This window comes from Carcharhinus amblyrhynchos, chromosome 4 (genome assembly GCF_965287045.1).
Source record: "Carcharhinus amblyrhynchos chromosome 4, sCarAmb.v2.hapA, whole genome shotgun sequence".
NCBI lineage: Eukaryota > Metazoa > Chordata > Chondrichthyes > Carcharhiniformes > Carcharhinidae > Carcharhinus > Carcharhinus amblyrhynchos.
The window spans coordinates 25,401,980-25,427,408 of record NC_137327.1 but is presented as its reverse complement, the minus strand read 5'-3'; the positions used below and the strand labels follow the sequence as shown (position 1 = coordinate 25,427,408).

At 45.0% G+C, this 25,429-nt stretch overlaps 1 protein-coding gene across 1 annotated transcript in view; it reads right to left on the bottom strand.

Annotated features, from left to right (window-relative positions):
- Window positions 1-25,429, bottom strand: part of dpep1 (dipeptidase 1) — a 91,763-nt gene that overhangs the window by 11,810 nt on the left and 54,524 nt on the right. Inside the window, exons 3-7 of the mRNA XM_080187055.1 lie at window positions 13,993-14,119; window positions 9,515-9,647; window positions 6,444-6,594; window positions 5,182-5,251; window positions 3,251-3,427 (exon numbers count right to left, since the gene is read on the bottom strand). Coding sequence (XP_080043181.1) covers window positions 3,251-3,427; window positions 5,182-5,251; window positions 6,444-6,594; window positions 9,515-9,647; window positions 13,993-14,119 — 658 coding nt within the window. The remainder of the gene's footprint in view (window positions 1-3,250; window positions 3,428-5,181; window positions 5,252-6,443; window positions 6,595-9,514; window positions 9,648-13,992; window positions 14,120-25,429) is intronic.

Genomic DNA, 25,429 nt, shown 5'->3' with positions numbered 1-25,429 from the left:
TGCTCTATCAAGCAATTCCTCTCAAGATGCCTCGCTATTTCCTCCTTGATGACGGATTCTAACATTTTACCTACAACAGACGTTAAACTAACCGGCCTATAATTCCCCGCCTTTCGGACTGTGGGAGGAAACCCACACAGACAAGTGGAGAATGTGCAGACTCTGCACAGACAGTGACCCAAACCAGGAATCGAACCTGGCATTGTGAGACAGCAGTGCTAATCACTATGCCACCATACTGCCTCATGCATATTGTTAATATGCCAAGGGGAGACAGTTTTCATGCCTTTTGTTTTTCCTAAGTAAAGGTCCTTTTCCTCAAGTTGCACCCCCTGGCTCAGTGGATAGCACTGTAGTCCCTGAGTCAGGAGGTTGTGAGTTGAAATCTTACTCCAGACACTTGAGCACAAATACCTGCGCTGTCACAGCAGATCTATACCAGAAATATCGCGCGTGACCTTACTTGCCATTCACACCACCATCCCGCTGGAACGGGGTCAGAGAATTTGGCACCAAATTTCCATTCATTGCAGCGGGATGGGAAAACCCCACCAGTGAGAACGGCTATAACATTCCAACCGTCATCTTTAGCTGAGATGGTAAACTGAGGCTCTGTCTACTCTCTCAGGTCAATATAGAAGATCCTGTGGTACTATCTTGAAGAAGGGCAGGGGAGGAAGCCTGGTTTCCTGGCCAATATTTATTCCTTATGGGAAAAGTTTATCTGGTCATTATCACATTGATATTTATGGGATCTTACTTTGCACAAATTAGCTGTCATGTTTCCAATGTTACAATGGTGACTTTGAAAGTACTACTTTTGCAGCACTACGTGACCTCCTGAGGTTGTGAAAGGAGCTAAACAAATGCATGAATTCTTCCTTGTATTTTGAGTCTTTTCACAGCACAAACATTTGGTTGAAGAGTTGGGGACTTCCTCCCAGGCTTTTACTAATGTTAGTCTAAGTGTATCCTGTGACACGTCTCATTCTGAGTTTCCTACTACCTTTCAATGAAATACTGGACGCCACTTGACATCCAATACATTGGCTTAGGATCAGGACTTGGCATGCTTTAGATTAAAACCATCATCCATACCATTATCATCTGTGTAATCAACCACAATGACCTCTTCATTTAAACAAATAAGGAACATATTTAATTGTAATAATGCACTCCATCTACACTTCCTGCTGCCTCAGGAAAGCAGTCAGCAGAATCAAAAAAAACCACACATCCTGGGCATACTCTCTTCCACCTTCTTCCGTTGAGAAAATGAGACAAAAGTCTGAGATCACGTACCATCTGACTCATAGATCTTGAAACTCATAAGCAGAGATCTATAGATCATAGAATCCTTACAGTACAGAACAAGACCATTCGACCCATCGAGTCTGTACTGACTGCAATCCCACGCAGGCCCAATTCCCATAACCCCATGACACTACAGTCAATTTAGCACGGCCAATCAACCTAACCAATATATCTTTGGACTGTGGGGGAAACTGGAGCACGCGAAGGAAACCCACACAGACACGGGGACAGTGACCGAAGGCCAGAATTGAACCTGGGTCTCTGCACAACGAGGCAGCAATGCTAACCATTGTGCCACTGTTCTGCCCGAAGAATAACTTCTCTCCTGCAGCCATTAGACTTCTGAATGGTCCTATCACACACGAAGCTGATCTTTCTCTACAGCCCATCAGTAACTGTAACACGATATTCTGCACCCTCTCCTTTCCTTCTCCCTTATGTATTCTATAAACAGTATGTTTTGTCTTGCAAAAACAATGGTTTTCACTGTATCCCAATACATGTGACATTAATAAATCAACTCAATTCACAAGTATTTTCTCTGATGTACTATCATTGTTCTGCAAATTATACATTCAGCTTCACACGTTTTAAAGAACATAGGAACAGGATTAGACCATTCAATCCTTGTGCTGCTATCCAGTTAGGTCATGGCTAGTCTATACTACAACTTTATGTAACTGAGACCAGTGAGCTGTCAACAATTGTTGAACCTCTCCCAGACAGCTCACCAGCAAAGAAGAGGATGGATTGAGAAGGTTGGGCAAGGCAACTTGGTCACTGGGAGGGAGAGTCAAGGCTGCAGTCAGGACAGCAGTCAGGATGCAGTGGACAGGGGTGTCAAAGAGAATGTGCACTGCAGGGGGTTGATGACACTGGTAATGAGGAGCATCAAGACAATGATAGGGAATGGTGTTTGAGATGATGCTAGTGAGGAAAGGCCATGGTAGTGATATGGAGGAGGGTCGTGGTAGCAGTGGAGAAAAGCTTTGATGCGGCAACAGAGAGGAGAGTGAGGTAACACTAAAATGCACGGCCGAGGGAGCTGTAGAGAGTGAGTTCGGCATCAGAATGAGGAGAAGTAAGGCAGTGTTGAGTGGTGGTCAGAGTAATATAGATGGGAGAGAGGGTGAGGCAGGGTAGATGGGGCTGATAGTGAGAAGAGAGAGATGGGTCAAGATAGCTGTGGTCAGGGAAGGTCCTGGTGATGACAGAGATGGTGGGGGGAGGCAAATACTGTAGAAAGGAGATGAAAGCAGGATGATTAAGGTGATGCGAGAGTGAGGAGTTTGGGGTGAGCAGTGGCTAGCAGCAGCATGTGGTTTTACTGTGAGGCTAGGAGCACTGCTGTTCCTCCTGACTCCACGTTGACATGGAGGTGAGATATTTTGCCATTTGCAGAAATACCTTGAAGGAGACGATTAGGCCGTGTATAAACCTAGAATCCCTGAATGCAGCCGGCCCAGTGATAGAACCCCACTCCGACTTAAAATCCATATCATAGTTCTCGTGCCTTCTTCGATTGTCTTCAGATCCAATGTGATATGGAAAGACCTTTTTACTGTTGTGTTTTATCTTTGCCTTTTTTCCAGATCTTTCTGAGTGTTTAATAACCTTTACAACTCAGGACAGCTCAGATTTACTTTATTACTCTATTATTACTCTATATTCCCCTGAAAGAGTAAACTTACCCTCACAGCATCTACAGCTGGACTTTGAGCATTTGTGGTAACACCAACTCCGCAACACTCTCACTTTTATCTATAGAACGGAACTCATAGCATCCCTATGGTGCAGAAGGAGGTTATTTGGCCCATCAAATCTGTACCAGTTTTACAAACACGTTCTTCGAAATATTCAATGGAATCCTTCAAAACTTCCATAAAATCCGATCAAGATAAGCAGTAAAGCATGAATTTATAACAGGGGTTCTTACCACTATCTTCAGAATTTCATCTGGCACATTGCGTTTATGTTTACATAGAGCATAGGCAGATGAATGGCTAAATATGACAGGAGCTTTCGAAAGCTGCAGCACATCCCTCATGGTCTTGACAGAAACGTGTGCTAAATCGATGATCATTCCCAGGCGGTTCATCTCCAGAATGATTTTCTTAGATTCAATGAAATAAAGAACAAATAAAGAACTTACTCAAAGTTGTGTGAAACTTATTTATTAGATGAGTTTTGAAATAATTTCATTGTGATCAAATGCAATGCCTCTGGGTCTCAGTTCCCAGTCTCCTTTCTGTCACCAAACTGCACCAACTTCCCACTTTCATTTCTAATTCACTTTAAGGAGCTTTGTTAGCTCAATTAGTTAATTCAGGGGCAGCACAGTGGCACTGCTGCCTCACAGCAGCAGGGACCTGGGTTCAATTCCAGCCACAGGTCACTATCTGTGTGGACTTTGCATGTTCTCCCCGTATCTGCGTGGGTTTCCTCTGGGTGCTCCAGTTTCCTCCCACAGTCCAGAGATGTGTGGGTTAGGTTGATTGGCCATGCTAAATTGACACTAGTGTCAGGGGGGATTAGCAGGGTAAATATACAGGGCTATGGGAATAGGGCTTGGGTGGGATTGTGGTCAGTGCAGACTTGATGGGCCAAATGGCCTCCTTCTGCACTATAGGGATTCTATGAATTTGATTTTATGGCTTTGCTCATCCTGAAACTGTAAAATCCTGCCCGAGGTCAGCAGACAATCCATGGTCCACTCCTTGCCCGCTCCAATTCCCATGGCCAGCGGGGTGGTAAAATTCCAGCCATTAACTTTTGCAGGTATTATTCTTTTAAAGTTTGCCCCACTCCAATTATTGGCACAATAATGAAACAAAATATAATTTGGCTCAGTTACAAATAATTTGAACTAAGGATAGTATAATAATCTGCTCTCTTTAAGTCTTCTCCATGTGCATTACTCCAGGTTGGCAGGAGTATTTTTCAGTTATTGTTAGCACAGACAGCAACAATTCAAGGAAAAAGTTGAACATTATCTTCTCAGGGCAATTAAAGATGGGCAATAACTATAATATTGCTCACACTGTCCGCAATTTTAAAAAGGGAATATTTTCTCAGTTAAAAATGTCTTTCTGAGTTTCAGATGGAAAACAGCAACATTTACATGTTAGCAAATGATCCTGTTTTGTTCACGTGTGAATTTGTGTGTTTCCCTCATTGTATATACCAAAACATAGAAACATTAGCGCAGGAGTAGGCCATTCGGCCTTTTGAGCCTGACTAGCATTCAACGTGAACAAGGGTGATGATGAACTTTCAGTATCCCACTCCTGCTTTCTCTCCATATCTCTTGATCCCTTTAGTCACAAGGGCCACGTCCTTTCTCGTTCATAGGTTGCAGTGTTTATAGCTGATTCATCTAAAAGGCACACAAATCATTTTGCAAAACTGTACTCTGACTTGGAGCCTTGGCTACCTGGAGTATGCATCATAAATTTGGGCTGCTCCTTTCTCACGAATTTCTGTCCGTTTTAATACTTGGAGAAATCAGGAAGGCAGCTGTCCAAATTTGCAACACATGCCCCTTGTGGTCAAGGCTCTGTGCCAAGAATATGATTTTGTAAAACTTCTCTGTTTTGTGTAAGTAACGGAATCCCAAAAGCCATGATAATGTCCAGGCGAGCAATGCAATGATGTTGTTCAAGGAGATAAACCTCTACAAAGAATGATAAAATAAGTTTGTTCAATCAAGTTTTCATTGAAGACGTTGCCTCCTGAAGTTTTGGAAAATGTATTCAACGTATAGGTTGGATTAGTACATAGAAGCTTCGCGTTTATGGAAATAATACATTGATTTACACATTGAAATTTCAAACTAAACAACCTTCAGCATTAGTGGAACACACTAACCTTCCCATACTCGGACAATCCGTTACTCTCGCTTATGTCATTTCCAGTGTCCACAAGCCAGTTATCTGCCCTGAAAGATTTAAAAAGACAGAGTTTATATCTCTTGGATTTTAAGCTGTTGTGAGATTTCTTTCTGTTTTACCCCAGTCCAACGCCGGCATCTCCACATTATATCTGTTGGACAGGCATTCCAAAGAAGCATCGACTTATAGAACAGAATCCCCACTGTGCAGAAGGAGGCCATTTGGCACGTCAGGTCTGCACCTACCCTCTGACTGAGGATCCCACCCAGCCCCTTTCTCCTAAGCCCACATATTTACCTCGCTAAACCCTCTAAACCATTCATCCTGGGACACCAAAGGGCAATTTAGCATGGCCAATCAATCTAACCCGCACATCTTTGGATCATGGGACGAAAGTGGAGCACCTAGAGGAAACCCACATAGTCACGGGGAGAATGTGCAAACTCCACACAGTCACCCAAAACTGAATTGAACCTGGGTCCTTAGCACTGTGAGGCAGCAGCGCCAACCATTCTGTCACCACGCCTCCCTGGGCTGAAAGTTCCCTGTGTTTATTAACTGCAAGTGTTCTTTGTGAAATCAATCTGTCAGCCTTAATCAATCATTTGTCATGGCTTCTAGTGATTTTGGGCTAACAGCACAAATTGACTATTGACATTACACTTATATTTAATGGGTACATAGCTGTGAACCCACAGAACAACAAACATGCAGGAATTAGACGAGACCATACATGATTAATATGGACACTGGAAGTCTGATAGAAATAGATAAGTGTCAACAATCAATGGGAGGTACCATTTCTGCCCTCTTAACCCCACCATTGAACATATCAAGCATTCAATCAAGAACATTTTAAAACAATTATTTTTGCCAGCCTTTGTTACACATTGTTCTTGAGAAGGTGTGTGGAGTTTGCCTTCTTGAACTGCTGCAGTTCATATGGCATAGTTGTTTAATCGTCCACCACCTCTTATGGCTGAGTGTGGCAACTCTACAGAGCTTTGATCTGATCCATTTGCAATGGGAATCCTAATCTCTGTCCATTGCCTGCTGCTTCCATTGTTTGGCATGCAAGGAGTACAGCCTTGTAACTTCACCAGGTTGGCACCTCATTTTTTGGTATGCTTGGTGCTGCTCTCAGCATGCCCTCATGCACTCTTCATTGAACCTTTATCAAACATATATCAATGACCTTTCAAAAAAAAAGAGGAAAGGAATCTCTGAACTTTGTCTTACCATGGTGTATTACAGCTGTGCGTGAGGGTCATATACCGAACACCCAGTTGGTAAAAGAGGCGTAATGTGGCCATGTTGCTGTCAATGGAGTGTCCACCCTCCACACCAATTAAACTGGCCACTTTACCTTGTCTGAAAGCGTTAGTAAGCTCTGCATTTAAAAGAAATAACAGGTTATATACAAAAATTCATTTTAAATCAGATTAAGGCAGTTTAGTACATTCAGACTTGGCAAACAAATTTTTCTGTTTTTAACACTTGATTCTAATTGTTTTATTTAATTTATATATTTTACTTAATTTCAAAACCAATTTTGGAATATATGTATTGATTGAAAAGCCACAGAATGTCTTGTTGCTTTCTACCTTTCAAGAAACAATTCGTCCTTCAAATACCTAAACACAGTAAGAATTTTGCTCTATTCAATAGAACTCTGAGGTACAGAGGGATCTGGGTGCCCTGGTACATGAAACACAACAGGTTAGTCTGCAGGTGCAGCAAGTGATTAAAAAGGCAAATGGAAAGTTGGTATTTATTGGAAGAGGAATGGAATATAAAAGTAGTGAAGTTTGACTACAGCTGTACCTTTCTCTTTGGCCATTAGTCATTAATAACTGTCCATCTACGAAATTCCATGAGTGAGTGGGAAGAATTGGTGAGGATTTGTGTGTGAACTATACAAATGGGAAAACACAAGTGCATTGCCTTGTGACATTAATGAGTGTAAATAGGAGGTCTTGTGGTGCAGGGGTAGCAACCGTACGTCTGGACCCACTCCAAGTCCAATGCCAGCACTTTGTGGCCAAGAAAGAAGGTTGATTACATGGTTTAGTGGGCTGATAACGAGCCCTGGAATCTTTCCAGCCATTCTCCAAAGGGAAACGCAGCATGGGTGTGAAAACACGCTAACAAAAAATGGATGTAAGGTTTTATAGCGAGCAACGCTGATTTTCTGATTAGTGAGCTACTGCGTGCAAAGACCTACCTATCAAATGTGATGAGCCTCAGAGAGTCCCATCATGTGAGGTTAAGGAAGGGAAATGTTTTTAATTTCACTTTAACAATGCTGCACGATGAATTAATCTCACATAGGAGTTACTTTACTTTGAAATATGTATTCAGGAGCCAGTGGTGGGCATATTGCTGGGGGCGCAAAAGAAGGGAGAGGAAAGGTAGGTATGAGAATGTAGGGAGAGGAGAAAGCTTACAATTAATCCACTCCATTAATGCTGGTTAGTTCAGGTGGTTTTGGTTGGTTCAATACCCATACTGGCCAAGAGCCCTGCTACACACTGAATCCTGCTGAAATTTCTGTTCCTCTTTCCAGTGGGTGGCATGGTGGCACAGCGGTTAGCACTGCTGCCTCACAGCAGCAGGAACCAAGGTTTGATTCCGGCTTTGAGTGACTGTGTGGGGTTTACATGTTCTCCCCGTGCCTGTGTGGGTTTCCTCCGGGTACTCCAGTTTCCTCTCACAGCCCAGGTGTAGCTTAGGTGGATTGGCCATGCTAAATCATCCCTTAGCATCCCCAAGATGTGCAGGTTAGGTAGATTCATCATGTGGATGGGAGGGCCTAGATGGGATGCTCTTTTGGAGAGTCAGTGCCGAGTCAATGGGCTGAATGGACTCCTTCTGCATTGTACAGATCCTATGGCGTCTAAGTCATTGTTCCACAAGACTGGTTGGATGCAGAATCTATTGGCCATCATGGACAGATAGGGGCCAGAGATATATCCAAAACAGCCCCTCTGTGCAAGCCTGACCCTTGTTAATGAAGTGGTCAAACTCCAGCGGGGTCAATGCTGGAAGATTGTGTGGACTTTCAGCTTAGCTTACACTGCAAGAACCTGCAGATTTGAAGTTCTTCCTTACCACATTGACTAAGCAGATGATATGCTGAAATCTGCTGCCCTGTAACCAGTGGCGTAGCCAGGTTCGAAGGTTAGGGGGAGCAGGACTAGTGGGCACAGCCTCAAGGTAAGGGGGGGGGGCAGTTTAGATCGGAGTTGAGGAGGAACTTCTTCACTCAAAGGGTGGTGAATCTCTGGAATTCTCTGCCCATTGAAGTGGTGGAGGCTGCCTCGCTAAATATATTTAAGTCACGGGTAGATAGGTTTTTGACAGACAAGGGAATAAAGGGTTATGGGGAGAGAGCGGGAAAGTGGAACTGATCCACTTCAGATCAGCCATGATCTTATTGAATGGTGGGGCAGGCTCGAAGGGCTAGACGGCCTACTCCTGCTCCTATTTCTTATGTTCTTATGAGCATATGAAAAAGATGTCACAAAATAAAAAATGACTGCCCTCTTATTACTATTCCCCCAAATCCCACCCACCTTGTCCATGCCCTGCCCCACACTGACATCATCACAGTCTGGCGTCATCGCGTCGCACACAAAACAACCGTTCTTTTCTCAGTAATTTATTGTCTTTCCTTTAAGAAAACATTTATTTTTGAAAAGGCGCCACTTCTGAAAAATGGCTACTGCTGAATCCTGACGTTCATCCATAGGCTGGACTGCCCCACTGACAGCTGAGGAGCCGTGTCCGGATTGGCAGAGCTTGTGGTAGCGCCGTGCTGTGATTGGTGAACTCAGCTGTCAGTCAGCTCTAGCTGAGGGCCCATGTACTGGATTGGCAGAGCGGGGCGGGGGGGGGTGGGGGTGACGTATCATCCTAAGATTGGCTTATCGAGCTGTCAGTCATATGATTGGGTATGGGCGGGAGTTAGTGAGTGAGGAGCCATGCTCTGGATTGGTTTATCGAGCTGTCAGTCAGGGAGTTGTGGGTGGGTGGGAGTTAGTGAGTATAAAAGACGTCACTTCTGAAAAATGTGCTCAGGGGGAGTGGTTGCTCCCCTCACCCTGCCCCCCCAGCTATGCCACTGCCTGTAATACTATCTGTATTTGTGCTGGTAATACACTTTGCACAAATACAGAGTTTCTAATCATGATTATCCATCAGAGAATGTGCTGTGCAAGAGTTCACCACAGTTTATGTAGCTAACCAAAATTTTGAAGCATTATTTGGCACTGTTAACAACAACAAGTATTAGAAATAGATGGCCTCACCTGTGCTTGAACCTACAAACTGGAAAATATTAGGATACTTCTCACACATCCTGAGAATAACATCAATTTGCTCCAGGGTTTGTCTCACACTATCCTTGTACTGGCTGTCACATGGTGTATATGCTGACCAAAACTGGAAGGAGAGATGAGACATTATTTTCCAATTTAGAACATTGACAAATTAAATCCACTGAAACTGTGTGTACAAGAATCAAATTTATACCTTGGCTATTAATGAGTTTTTAAAATTAATTCTTGGGATGTGGGTGTCTCTGGCTAGGCCAGTATTTATTGCTCATCCCCATTTGCCCTTGAAAAGGTGGTGGTGATCTGCCTTTTTGAACGTTGCAGTACATGAGGTGTAGGTACATCCACAGTGCTGTTAGGGGGGGAGTTCCAGGATTTTGACCCTGTGACATTGAAAGAACAGCAATATATTTCCAAGTCAGAATGGTGAGTGATTTGGAGGGGAACATCCAGATGGTTGTGTCTTAAGTATCTGCTGGTCTTATGATAGTTATTGTGGGTGTGGAAGGTGAGTTTCTGCAGTGCAACTTGTGGATGACACACACAGCTGCCACTGTGTGTCAGTGGTGAAGGAGTGTTTGTGGATGGAGTGTCCATCAAGCGGGTTACTTTGCCCTGGATGGTGTCGAGCTACTTGAGCATTGTTGGAGACGTACCCATCCAGGCAAGTGGGGAGTATTCCATTGCACTTCTGAGTTGTGCCTTGTAAATGGTGGACAGACTTTGGGGAGTCAGGCGGTGAGTCACTTGCCACAGGATTCCCAGCCTCTGGCCAGTTTTATTGCCACACTATTTAAGTGGCTAGTCCAATGTAGTTTTGGGTCAATGGTAACCCCAGGGATGTTGATAGTGGGCGATTGATGATAACGTATTGAATGTCAAGGGGCGATGGTTATATTATCTCTTGCTGGAGATGGTCATTGCCTGGCACTTGTGTGAAACAAATATTACTTGCCACTTGTTAGCCCAAGCCCAGATATTGTCCAGATCTTGCTGCATTTGGAAATGGACTGTTTCAGTGTTAAAGGAGTCACAGATATTATAAATGACCCCAATAAGAGAATTAACTAATTCAACTCCTTTCAGGGACACATCTGGCCTATAGGATGAAATAGGTTAGATGGGTGAATGACCTTTTCTCACTCCATTCCATGTTTTATAGTCTTGCACAGAATGATGTTCCATTCTGTGATGGGTGGCACAGTGGTTAGCATTGCTGCCTTGCAGCATCAGGGACCCAGGTTCAATTCCAGACTCCGGTGACTGTGTAGAGTTTGCACATTCTCCCCGTGTCTGTGTGGTTTTCCTCCGGGTGCTCTGATTTCCTCCCACAGCCTAAAGGTGTATGGGTTAGGTTGATTGGCCATGCTAAATTTCCCCTTAGCGTCAGGGGATTAGAAGGGTACATAAATGGGGTTATGGAGATAGGGTCTGGGTGAGATTGTGATTGGTGCAGACTCAATGGGATAAATGGCCTCCTTCCGCACTGTAGGGATTCTATGATTCTGTTCGCTTCTGTGTATTGCCGCATGAGCTACACAGATTAAAATTGATGGCCAGGCCATTTCCATTGGATTCATCACTGGCTGAGTTGGAATGATCCCAAGGCCATTAAAGAACCAGTTTCAGGTACTTTTCTCCTTTGATTGTAAAGGGACACAGACATAGGCCTGAAGATTCCACATCTGCTGACATTCGAGTGTATTAGAAGGATATAGCCTTACTGTGAGTATCTTGAGTGACAGATACCCACAACTACCCCTTGCAGCACACTGGTAGTGGGCATGGGCTCAGTTGGTCCAATGGATGATTTGAAAGTGTGTCACATTAGCTCCAAGCATATCATGGAATATTTATGGAATCAACAATCAACCCACTAAGCTTGTCCTGTCAGGCTTCTACTGAAGCAGTTGTAATCACCATTCCAGAAGTCACTACTATCATCAGAACTATCTGACACTATGTTGTTGCAGTTACCACTCAGACTGCTGAGGGTTCTGCATGGCCTAACCACTGCACTACACAGTGTTGCTGACAAGGGGACACTTTCTGGCACATGTATGGGAACCAGCTCCATTGTCTGCATGTCAGGTTGATAATCCCATGTCATTTTTCTTTTGAAGAATGGGTCCAAGATTCACTGTTTGTTTACATGGGTAGAGAAAGGAAATTAATTTAGAGGGTTGGACTATCGATGGTCACTTCGTAGATGTTACAGGTCAGTAATCACCAATTTATTAGGGTGCTAGATCAGAAACCCTAATGTATTTTATGAAGGCAGACTAGATCCCAACTATTTTCTATTTTGGTATCACTGTGAAGATGAGATATTTCACTAGAAGTGTGATTCTACTGACACACTGGGAAGCTTTTATCAAAACAAACCTTATTAAACAATTAAAGCAAATGAATTAGCTTAACTTTTAACAATTGAACAATATTTAAGACAAGATACAATTCTTAACTGTTAATCTATCACTATGAGTGCCAATAAAATAAAATTTCCCTTATAGACTTAAACCTCTCTTTATGATTAGTTAGCAAAACACAGGCATACTTGTTTGTGAGTTAGATTAACAATCCCAGAGCTTTAAGAAAACTTGTGGAGAGAGACACAAAGAAAGACACCTATTTCTTCTAGTAGTTCAGGCAGCAACTGCTTGTATTTTAAAAATGAAATTGAAACTGGTCTCTGCTGCAAGCTTAGCTCCTCCCATTAGTCACGTTACTCTGTCCCTGTCAATCAACCTAATGAAAAACGTGATTCTGCATATCTAGTCTAAAAGTCCAAGAGAACCTAAATAAACAAAAGGTCCATTAACTCTACAAAGTAACACATTCCTAGCTAAAACAATTATTAGCCTGTATTCTTAGCATCTACTACATGTTTACCAGACAAATCAACTCCTGCAACAAAATGACTGCCTCTCAAAGCAACCCCACTTCACACATAAAATATATCAAAATAGCACAGTATTATCATAAGCTGTACATTTGAAATCTGCATTCTGTGTGCATCAGCCCACTTTTAGCAACTCAAAGCTTACTTCCCCATTTCTCATTTTCTCTGCCGTGTGCATTCTGAGAGCTAACATTATTTTCTCCTCAAACACACTTAATGTTCCTATTCTGGCTGATCCTTCCTCTGTGATTGCCCTTTAGTGTTGATTGTGGGCCACCAATCCCTTTCAAGCAGAAAGACACAAGAGATCATAATACTGATTATTCTGTGAGGTTTGGAATTTGTATGGAAGTGAGTCATACCGCTAGAATCCCTACGGGAGATACATGGGAACTCGTACCTTTACTTTTGACCAATCTTAAGGCCATCAAAGCTTTACTGTCGCTATTTTACAGAACCTGAGGAGATGGAGATCGCATTGACTGTCTCTGCCTCTGTCACTTCCCTTTATAACACCTGTTAGTACTGTTAGTGCTTTCTGTTCTTCAATCAGAAAACACAGTGATTCAAATAATTGTGTATGCAGTTTTCGCCAACTAAGCTCCAATTATTCATTCACCTGCCTTCTCATTCTCCTGGCATCTTGCAATATCTTTCCAATCACTTTTATATATCTTTGTGTGTACAAGCAAATTCAAACGCCCATTGTTCCAAATTCTGATAAGACTTCCAGAAAACCCAGAGTAAGATGCTGGACTATATTCTTCCTTATTGCAGATGTTTTGGTTCTTCCTATAGTAAGTTATTGTCCCCCTAACTCAGTGCATCATGAATATAAGCCATGATTAGTGTTGCATTGGCTTAGCTTTACTGGCCAAATTGCATCAGTTATCTTTTGCTTGCATCTCTGTGAAGCATTGAGAGATGTTTCTTTTCTGTGATAAAGGTTGTTGTTGTTTATAAAGTGACTTTTTTTAGTCATTCATGGATTTGGATTGTCGCTGGCTAGGCCAGCATTTATTACCCATCCCGGAGGGCATTTAAGACATTGCTGTGGTTCCGGACTGACATGTAGGTCAGACCAGGTAAGGATGACAAATTTCTTTCCCTGAAGTACCAGATGGGTTTTTACAACAATCGACGATGGTTTCAAGGCCATCAGTAGATTCTTAATTCCAGATGTTTTTTAATTCAAATGTCACCATCTGTCATCATAGGATTTGAACTCAGGTTCCCACTAAGTCATTGCCTCCCCACCATAATAGTTACATGGATGCGGTCTGGGGAAAATATATCAGATTCTTCACTATTCTAACTGCCATGAAGTCAATGTTTCTTCAGAATTAATGTTGGTAATCCACAGAAGGTGCATCTTGGAAACAGGCCTTTCAGTCTAACTGGTTTATGATGGCAATTACTTTTGTGCAAACAAATAGTTCAATCATATTTACCCTACTTATCCCCCTATTCCTTCTTTCACTTGCCTAGCAAATCTAATCTTGAATGTTGAATATTAATGTGAAAATCAGATAATAAACAAACTGAATACCTGTCCTCCTATAAGACCAGCTTTCAGCTTGGGGATATTGGTGTGGGTTCCCTCCAGCTTATTCAGGTCCACCTTGCTCAGTTGGTTGTTGTAACGTTGGAGAAGCTGCCACGGGAGGTCATTGTGTCTGAATTTAGAAAACATACTGTCAAGAGTGGTTGTGAGACATTACTTTTGAAACACTTCATTACAATATGGGTGGCACGGTGGCATAGTGGTTAGCACTGCTGCCTCATAGCACCAGGGACCCGGGTCCAATTCCAGCCTCGGGTGACTGTTGGTATGGAGTTTGCAATGGTGCGGGTTTCCTCCCACACTCTAAAGATGCGTGGGTTGGAGTGATTGGCCATGTTAAATTGCCCCTTCGTGTTAGGGGAATTAGCAGGATAAATAAGGGTTACAGGAATAGGGTCTGGGTGGGATTGTGATCGGTACAGACTCACTGGGCCTTCTGTACTCTAGGAATTGTATGAATTTCTGATAAATCAGGACGTGTGCAAAACAATGTAATTTTCAGAGAATTTTGAAAAGCTATTTTAATGTCTTTGCGTTGTGGACACTTCAGCAGTTTTTAAAGGATTACCCATGGAGAAAGAACCTTAACTCTTTAGAAGTACAGTGACATTTCTTTTCTCTGAAATTCGGATATCAGTTAAAATAAGTTTTAAAATTTGTTTATCATTGTCACAAGCAGGCTTAGCACAACACTGCGGGTGAGGGGGGGGGGGTGGTCAGAGAGGGGAGGGGGCAGAGAAAGGGGGAGGGGGCAGAGAAAGAAACAGGAGGTAGGCTCAGCTCCCCCGAGGCGCCTCCCAAAATACAGGGGCAGAGATGGGGTGGGACCTAGGGGGAGGCTCACGTGTGAGGATTCATTTATTTTTTGATGGCGGGTGGGAGTGGATGTGGGGGGCAGTGGAGATGTTCTGGGGATGTGGGTGGTGAGGGGATGCCGTTAATGATGGTGGAAGGACGGGGGAGAATAAAATGCTGATGATGTGAGGAAGGGAGCTGACAGTGATGAGGGGGAGTGAGGGGGGGGGGAGATGCCAGTGATGATGGGCATGAGGGAGGAGATGCCCGTGATGACTGGGTGAGGGGGGAGATATTGGGGATGATCAGGGAGGGGGGAGATGCCAGCAATGGTGGGGGTGAGGAGAGAGATGCCGGCGATGAGGGGGATGAGGTGGAAGATGACGGGTATGAGGGGGGAGATGCAAGGAATGAGAGAGGAGATGCCAGCAATGATGGAGGAGATGCCAGTGGTGACGGGGATGAGAGGGGAGATGCCGGGGATGTTTGGGGAAAGGGAAATGCCAGTGATGATGGGGTTAAGGAGGTAAATGCTGGTGAGGGCTGTTGGGGGGTCTGGGGGGAATTCCTGATAGTTAGATTTTGCTCAGATCAGGGCACCCTTTAAAAAGGTGCCCCGGTCTTTGTGTAGCCGGCTATGCCTCAGGCCTCACCCCTCAAGATGGTGGTGTGAAATACGTCCTTCTTCCTTATTTTGATAAAGTGTCATCAGATCTGGAGAGGAAAACTGCCTGTTTCTCATAGGCCAGTTTTCAGTCAGATCCTCACACCCATTTTTAGGTAAGACTCCACCCAGAGTTTCCTTATTGCGTTGGAACAGCAGTGTTCCAGGATTGTCTAGTCAGGTGGGTCAAATACCGATAGCCTGGGAGAAGGCCTCTCCCTGCGGGACTTGGTGTTTATGCTTCGCCTGTAGCAGTTAACAGCAACATCACCTCAATTTATTTGCCTCCAGATCCTTCCAAATCTCATCCAGAATTAAATCAGGAAGTCCCAGTCGGCAGCTCATGAGATGGGTGACCGAATGACAATTAGATTAATTTTGCCTGTGACACCAGTCAGAGTGGGCTCTCAGGATTGCGTCTGGGCCTGTCTTCCTACAGGTATGGAGCTGTGTGTATAGAAGTGATGGCCTAGTGGTATTATCGCTAAACTATTAATCCAAAAACTCAGCTAATGCTCTGAGGACCGGGGTTCGAATCCCATCACGGCTGTTGGTGAAATATGAATTCAGTAAAAAAAAATCTGGAATTAAGAGTCTACAATGAAACTATTGTCGGAAAAACCTAACTGGTTCAAGAATGTCCTTTCGGGCAAGAAATCTGTTGCCCTTATGTGATCTGGCCTACATGTGACTCCAGATCCACAGCAATGTGGTTGACTCTCAACTGCCCACTGAACAAGGGCAGCTAGGGATGGGCAATAAATGCTGGCCAGCCAGTGACACCTATCTCCCACTAATGAATAAAAAAAGCCAATCCATAAAGCTATCCAGATTCAAACTGGTTGAAAAACTGCAGGAGTTTTCATTCCATTAATGTGCAGCTGGTGTGCACGAGATTCCCAGGCAGTTGTAGATGCTGTCAATCTGTGGTGGTCCCTGACACCTCTGGTCTTGGGAGCATGTGGCTGTCAGAAATCATAGAAACCCTACAGTGCAGAAAGAGGCCATCGAGTCCGCACCGACCACAATCCCACCCAGGCCCTACCCCCATATCCCTACACATTTACCCACTAATCTCTCCAACCTACACATCTCAGGATACTAAGGGGCAATTTTTTTTAGCATAGCCAATCAATGTAACCCGCACATCTTTGGACTGTGGGAGGAAACCCACGCAGACACAAGGAGAACATGCAAACTCCACACAGACATTGACCCAAGCCAGGAATCGTACTCAGGTCCCTGGAACTATCAAGCAGCAGTGCTAACCACTGTGCTACCATGCTGCAAGAGATCCTCCTGGAATATTGTTATATCATTCCAGAGTGATTTAGGAACTATATTGTCATGCACATGTATATCCAGGCTGCAGCCTGTGCACTGAACCTACAATGTATCATTCCACCATGGAAAAATATACTTGATGAAAGCTCCAGTATCTGTGCCAATACATGTGATTATTTTGAACCTCTGGGATCCACAAGACTTAACATATGGCAGCAGGTGGTTATGAGTAAAACATTATAAACGTAATAAATTGCTGAATTCGATTAAGAAAAATCAACCTGAGTTAGTACCAGAGTGTGAAAACTGAGTGAATTGTGCAAAATGAGAGATGGTTGCCGCCCTGACAATGAGCACACAGTCCCGGCCCAGAGCAAACTGGGAGACTGACGATGCTGTGGAAACATTTGAGAAGATAAAACAGAAATGTTGACTGATATGAAGTGGTTTTCTGACAGGCTCGAGTGAAGAGGAGTCAGCTATACCCCTTTTGTCGGAAGGTGATCAAGATTTCGATCTTTTCAGCTGTCGGGAAGTGAGTGATAAAAAACTCAGACAAAATCTTCACCACACAGCTCCAGTCAAAGTTGGATCTACGGATATGAATTTCAGAGCAATGGGGGAGGAACCAGGTGAGTCTGTTGATGATGAGAATGAGAAACGTAAATGGAGGATGGATGGAAGGCTGGTAGTTCTGGGGACTCTGCGCGCACTCTGATATGCAAAGGGCTCTCATTGGGAAGAACATGTGAAGTTCAACAGCTCAACAGCACAGGAAACCACAAGTAGGCAGATACAGGTGGTGAATATTTACGTGGCTAGCCTTCAATTAAGTCAAGATAAAGGGCAGCAGGACTGATGCTGGAAGATAACAATAAAAGAATGCACATCAGGCAGAGAGAAAGATGCTTCAGAACTTTGGATGACCATGAGTTCACAGATAGAAGGAAGTATGGATCAAACTGCACAACCTTTAGAAACCCCAATGTCCAGAACAAAGAAATAGCCAAGGTGTTACCAGAGGCAGAGTAATGGGACGGATGAGAAAAGTAAGAAACCAAAACATCCATTCCCTGGAAGACGATGGTGAGTTTGAAGACTCAATAAACAATAGAAGCAAACACCTACATGAGGTATTGAGTTGAGATAGTATCCAGAGGAAAGAAATCATTCAGATCTGAAATAAGGTGAGAAATAATTGCACAGCCACAAGCCTGAGCTGAAGCTTGATGCCAGAGCACAGAGTCCCCCTCAGACTGCACCAAAAAAATCTATCCTGAAAATCAAAAAGAGAATAGTCCCCCAAAAGAAAGCTGCTCTGAAATCGAGTGAAATCACGCTGGCTGCGCGGGTGGAACTGAGATTCCACTGCAAGGAATGATCCAAACCAGAGAGACACTCAAAGGGAAAAAACATCCACTGCATGTTTCTCATCCCTGGGACAGGTGCTCCTCCTGCTAGCCGAGGGTTGAACAGTTGTGAGGCTGATTTCAGTAAATGATGAAGTAGAAGGTGGCTTCACTGGTGGATGAAATTAGTAAACCCACTGGGAAGCACCTTATGAAGGGAATTGAGAACGATCTGGGGGATTCTCCAGCCCGCTGTGGGAGATTCAGGCGGAGGCCATTTTGCGGGCTTCTTGCTGGGCGCCACGGCCTCTGTGTGTCTCTAGGCCCCGGAGTTCTGGCAGTGTCAGCGTCACGCTGGAAATCGGCGCAGAGCTGCTTTAAATATTTCAATGAAGATCATAATTTTATTAGCAGGCCCGGACTGAAGCCTCTGGGCCCATTAACCACCGCACTGCACCCACCCCCCCCACCCCCCCACCCCCCCACCCCACCCCACCCCACCTCTGCCCTACCCCTGGCCAGGAGTGGTTCACTCCAGCAGGTTTACAACAGCTCCCCACTAACAGGGAGCTGGCAGTCCAACCTTACTGGAATGACGGGAGGCCATGGAGACCCCCGCCCCCCCAACACAGGAGGTCAGGGGTAAAGGGGGTGCCCCGTGGCAGTGGAATTCTGGCCTCCTGGCACTGTCCAAAGGGCAAAGTGGCAATGCCCATCGGAGGAGAGATGGGGGGGTGGTGGGTCCAGCTGCCACTATGCATTTAGGAATGGTGGCAAAGGGCGGGTGGACAGCAATCGGGGTTGGGTGTAGGGGTGGGGTGGGGAGATTCAGCCTGCCCAGGGGGTTGAGGGTGGGGGTTCAGGCTGCGGGGGTGGTGGTGAAATCAGGGCGGCACTGATGGGGGAATTTGCTGAGCTGGCCTGAGATCGGGCTGGCTAGCGATCGGGAGGCCGGCAGTGTGGGGCTACTGTGCCTGTGCCGATCTCCGCTGTGACAGATTGGCGCATACGCAGTGATCCACTCAGCGATATGCTGCCGGCCTCTCCAGCGGGAATAGGTCCCGGCCTGGATTTTCAGTGTGAATCTTGCGAGGGCACTCTGTGATGCACAGTGTGTGGGAGATTCATTTTGAAAATCCCACTAAATAAACCAGCGGGATTTACTCCAGTTTTTACGCGGACCCGGCACTTATTGGGAGGGTCCTGGTCCCCGTGTAACTGTATCCCGAGCGTTTTGATGAGGCAGTTGGATACATTGAAGATTTGGAGTATCACACGACCAAAGGTCCAGAGACCAGTGATTAATTTCCCACGTAAAGTAAAAAAAAATGCTTAAAAGATAGTTCCGAGAGGTGGAAGAAAAGAAAGTGATCGCCAGAGTCACAGAGTTTACAGATTGGGAAAATTCCGTCATGACGAGAATGAAGCCTAGTGGATGGCTGTGAATTTGCTTCCATCCCAAAGATCTTCATCAAGTAATAAAAGAGAAATCTTTACTTCAGCACAGGAAGAGATGACACCAGCACCAGCAGAGCAAAAACTTTCTGCAAGCTTGATGCCAAATATGGCTACTGAAACAGGAAGCTTGACAAGGAATCTTTGCTGTTGTCAACATTCAACAGTATTAATTCCTACGGCTACCTTTTCGGCTGAAACTGAGCCAGAATGAGTTAATTCCCACCCCACATTTCAGAACACGTAGCAAGCCAGTGAGAACTGATGAGAGAACATGTAGTCCTCAGAGTCACACAGGAGAAGCTGCAGCAAATTCTAAGCTCATGCACGGCACGGTGATACAGTGATTGGCACCGCTGCCCTCACAGCGCCAGGGACCCAGGTTCGCCTTCCCAGCCTGGGTCACCGTCTGTGTGGAGTCTGCACGTTCTCCCCTTGTCGTCGTGGGTTTTCTCCGGGTTCTCGGGTTTCCTCCCACAGTCCGAAAGACATGCTGGTTAGGTGCATTGGCCATGCTAAATTCTCCCTCAGTGTACCCGAACAGGCACCGGAGTGTGGTGACCAGGGGATTTTCACAGTAACTTCATTGCAGTGTTAATGTAAGCCTACTTGTGACACTCCTAAAAAAAAACAAAGAACAGTGTGCAAGTAATCACGCCTGTCACATGACAGCAGAAAGCAAACTGCCATTCTGCAAATAGATGCTTTTGCGAGAGGACTGGGAGCAGCCTTGCCACAAAATCTCTCCATTCAGCTCAGACCTGAGATGCCAATATAGATAGGGTAAATCTGACGCAAGTAATCCTATGTCTATCTTGATGGGAGAAAGTTCATACTGGGAAGTGATCAACTAGAACAGATCTTGATGAGAAATCTGTGTAGAACATCAGCAAGATCGCTGAGCTTCCTCTTGTGGCATCAAGCTTACATGTTTACACTGAAATACAAACCAAGGAGAAATATGGTTTTTGATGCCATATCTTATCTGTCATAACATGAGAAGCAGCCTATAAAAGATCTGGGTGTAAAAGATCCATCAGCAATGAACTAACATCATCTAAATTGAGGCAAGTTAAGGGTGAAAGCAGTATACATAGAAGCAGGAAGGAGTGAGCCATTTGACCCTTCCAGCCTGTTCCACCATTCATTATGAACATGGCTGATAATCCAACTCGATCCCCTCATATCCTTCGACCGCCTTTGCCTCAAGTGTTATTTCTAATTTCTTCTTGAAAACATACAATGTTTGGCCTCAACTGCTTTCTGTGGCAGTGAATTCCACAGGCTTCTGGGTGAAGACATGTCTCACCTCAGTCCTAAAATGTTTACCCCTTATTCTTAGACTGTTGATTCTGAACACTGCCACAGCCCCCCACCCCCTCTCCCCCGCTGCCGCCACTGGGAACATCCTTCCTGCATCTACCCAGTCTAGTCCTGCGAGAATGTTATAGGTTTCTATGAGATTCCCCACTCGTTCTTTGGAATACAATACTAACTGAAACAATCTCTCTTCATATATCAGTCCCACCATCCCAGGAATCACCGTGGCACCTTCTCTGCACTACCTCTGTGGCAAGAACATCCATTTTTATATGAGGAGACCAAACTGCACACTGGTGTGACCTCACCAAGGCCCCGAATAATTGCAGCAAGACTTCCCTGCCCCTGTACTCCAGTCCTCTCACTATGAAGGCCAAAATGCCAATTATCTTCTTTATGCCTGCTGCATCTGCAGTTCAAAAACTGGTGCACAAAGACATTACCCTCTCTCAACCTATAGCCATTCAGATAATAATCTGCCTTCCTGTTTTTGCTGCCAAAGTGGATGACCTCCATTTATCCACATTATACTGCGTCCGCCATGCATTCTCCCACTCATTCAACACGGTCAAATCGTACTGAAGCATCTCTGCATCCTCCTCACAGCTCACCCGACCCCCCAGCTTTGAGTCTTCTGCAAATTTGGAGATGTTACATTTCGTTCCCTAATCTAAACCATGAGTATACATTGTGAATAAATAGGGTTCTGGCACTTCTAAAGCCAAACAAAACGATTAAATCCAACAAGAACTGACAAGTGTGGTCAGCAAACAGATACTCAGCATTAGTCTTCTTGTTCTCAAGTGGAGAGACACTAGTCAGTAATTGCCATTCGGAAAATGACCCACTTATTCCTTTTTTAAAAAAATGTGCCTGCCCTTGGTGAACCACAAGCTTTTTATCTTCCTTTCCCTCCTGCTCAGATTCTGTTTTGAATGTTGAGATGTTCTTGACTGATGTCTCTGGGACTTTGGGAGCCTTGCCAAACACTGTCCCACCAGTACCTGTGCAAGGACAAACTCAAGCATTTGGACAAGATGCAGTTAGGTAATGATGGAGGGGAATGTCAATGGATGACAAATGGAAGCATTTTGAATTGTGTCCTCATTTCCAGGTACTCGTTTTCCAATCTTCTCAGGGTCCAGCCACACTTCACTGCAACCATTCTGCTGGACAGCTAGATGTTAATCAGTGTGGCACTGGTAACTTATCTGTCATTCTATTTAAGGCAATAGATGTGCACAGCCACTGTCAAAGCTGGCATGGACTAGAGTGATTACCATATGGAACTGGCCACTTTATCCATGCAAGAAGGCATCATTGTAATGCCCCGCAACATCAACACACTTGTGTATGAAGTTCTCTGCTTCATCCTTTTTTTATTTTAGATAGCACGGTGGCACCGTGGTTAGCACTGATGCCTCACAGAGCCAGGGACCTGGGTTCGATTCCTGGCTTGGATCACTATCTGTGTGGAGTTTGTACGTTCGCCCCGTGTCTGTGTGGGTTTCCTCCAGGTGCTCTGGTTTTCTCCCACACTCCAAAAGACTTAAGTGGATTGACCATGCTCAATTCTCTGTCAGTGTCCCCCAAACATGTGCCAGAGTGTGGCGACTAGGGGAATTTCACAGTAATTTCATTAATGTAAACATTACTTGTGACTAATAAGTTTATCTTTGGTAAGTGTGGAAGATTTTGCAAGTACAATGGACATTCTCTGCAGCTCCTCAGTTACTTTTCATCATGGCTTTTGAGATACAGCATCTGTGTCCAGCTGAGCAGAGCTTGGAGATGGCTGCATTTTTCTGTGCGGCCTCTCTACTGAGTGACCACATAAATAATAATGATTGGTCTAACTTGTCCCACTGAAGTGTGAGTGTGTGAGCAGGTGCACACAAAGCATGAGGCCCATGATAATGTTCCTTCAGAAGGGTTCAACTCCTCCGAGGATTCATCATCCTGGAGATTCCTGGAAGATGGCTGCATGCATGAATAAGAGATGAATGATATGAGTTAGTATCGAGAAGACTTGCAACGTACCATTCTGGAGATAATTATATCTGATTCACTGCTAAATCAAGTTAACATAACAGAGTTTTATGTGACATATGTGTGCCTCAAGTTTCATTCTGTCAGCAGGAAGCTGGAATCTCACCATCTCTAATGGCCAAGCAAATTGAGATGCCATTGATTGTCCAGTGCTTCCTCTGGGGTGGCATCTGTGAAGTTCCCCTCTCTTTTGCATTTTGTACTCCCTTCTTCTGCAGTGGAGGATGAGCAGACTGACAGACTGTGATGGTGTGTGCTGATCTGATGGAAGGAGTGTGTTTGGTGAGGGTGACTGGAAGGGAAAGATATTAAATTTCAGAAGGATATGGATGAGTAATAATGGTAGATAAATAGATGGGGATGTAAAGAAGTATCTAGAAAGAGAAGAATGAGTACGCTTGCAAGCTAAATGTGTACGAGCTGTGATTCGATGCATTAGGCTTGATGAGGCAGAAATTCACAAATCTTGCACCTGCAAGCTGGGTTTTTGCGACTCATGCACAAGGACCCCGAGGTCCCTCTGCACCGTCGCCTGCTGCAGTTTTTCTCCACGTAAGTAATAATCCTTCCTCCATTATTCCTACCAAAGTGGACCACCTCACACTTGCCAACATTAAATTCCATTTGCCATTTCCTGGCCCATTCGCCCAGCCTATCTAGATCCTTCTGTAGACTCTCACCACCCTCCGTACAATTTGCCTTTCCACCAATTTTGGTGTCATCAGCAAATTTCGACACCCTACGCTCGGTTCCCTCCTCCAGATCATCTATATAAATGGTAAATAGCTGAGGCCCCAGCACCGACCCCTGGGGCACTCCACTAGTCACCATCCACCAATCCGAATAGCACCCATTGACCCCCACTCTCTGCCTCCTATTTGACAGCCAATCCTCTATCCACGCTAACACCCTACCCCCAACTCCATGTCCCCTGACCTTCTGCAATAACCTCTTGTGAGGTACCTTGTCAAACGCCTTCTGAAAATCAAGAAAGACCACATCCACCGGCTCTCCTCTATCCACCGCCCGAGACACATCCTCATAGAACTCCAGTAAATTTGTCAGACACGACTTCCCTTTAAGGAAACCGTGCTGCGTCTGCTCTATCAAGCAGTTCCCCTCAAGATGCCTCGCTATTTCCTCCTTGATGACGGATTCTAACATTTTACCTACAACAGACGTTAAACTAACAGGCCTATAATTCCCCGCCTTTTGCCTGGCACCCTTCTTAAACAACGGCGTAACATTAGCCGTTTTCCAATCTTCCGGCACTTCCCCGGAATCCAGCGACGTCTGGAAAATAACCACCAAGGCATCCACTATCACCTCCGCCATTTCTTTCAGGACCCTCGGATGCATTCCATCCGGTCCTGGGGACTTGTCCACAATCAGCCCCTCCAGTCTGTCGAGCACCACCTCTCTAGTAACAGTAATGTCATCGAGACCCTCCAGTCCTACCACCTTTCCACCTCTAACATCCGGCAAATTATTCACGTCCTCCTCCGTGAAGACCGAAACAAAAAAGTTACTCAAGACCTCAGCCATTTCCCCATCCCCTACCACTAAGTCCCCCTTCTCATCCTCTAAGGGACCAACGTTCACCCTAGCCAGCCTCTTCCTTCTTATATATTTATAAAAACTCTTGCTATCCTTTTTTATATTAAGCGCTAGCCCAGCTTCATAGTTTCTCCTACCCTTCTTTATCAACTTCTTTGTCAATCTTTGTTGACATTTAAACCTCTCCCAATCCTCTTCCCGCCCACTACTCTTAGCTACTCTAAATGCCTCCGCTTTTAATTTAACACTTTCCTTCACCTCCTTCGTTATCCACGGCTTATTACCTCTCCTCCTACGGTCCTTTTTGACCATCAGAATAAATTTCTGCTGAGCACCAAGAAAGATCTCCTTAAAGATCCTCCACTGCTCCTCAGCAGACCTACCTTCCAACGCGCTCCCCCAGTCCACATTCGCCAATTCTTCTCTCATCCTTCCATACTCCTCTCTGTTCAAACAAAGGACGCGTGTCCGGGAACCCACTTTCTCCTCCTCCATCTGCACCAGAAACTCCACCATACAATGATCACTCTCCCCAAGAGGATCCTTCACCGCAAGTTCCCTAATTCTACCCGCCTCATTACATAGCACCAGATCCAAGATAGCTCGTTCCCTCATCGGCTCCAACACACACTGTTCCAGGAAACTATCCCGGCAGCATTCCAAGAACTCCTCCTCGAGCCCACCGCGTCCAACATGGGTCGACCAATCAATATGCAGATCGAAATCCCCCATAACTACGGCCGTCCCATTCCTGCACACCGCACTTATTTGCGCGTTAACAGCCCGCCCCACCTCCAGATCATTATTCGGGGGCCTATAGACGACACCCACCAGCGTCTTCCTCCCTTTGCTGTTCCTAATCTCCACCCACAACGATTCCACATTCTGCTCCTTGGCTCCAATATCATCCCTTGCTACCACCCTGATGCTTTCCTTAATCAGCAGAGCT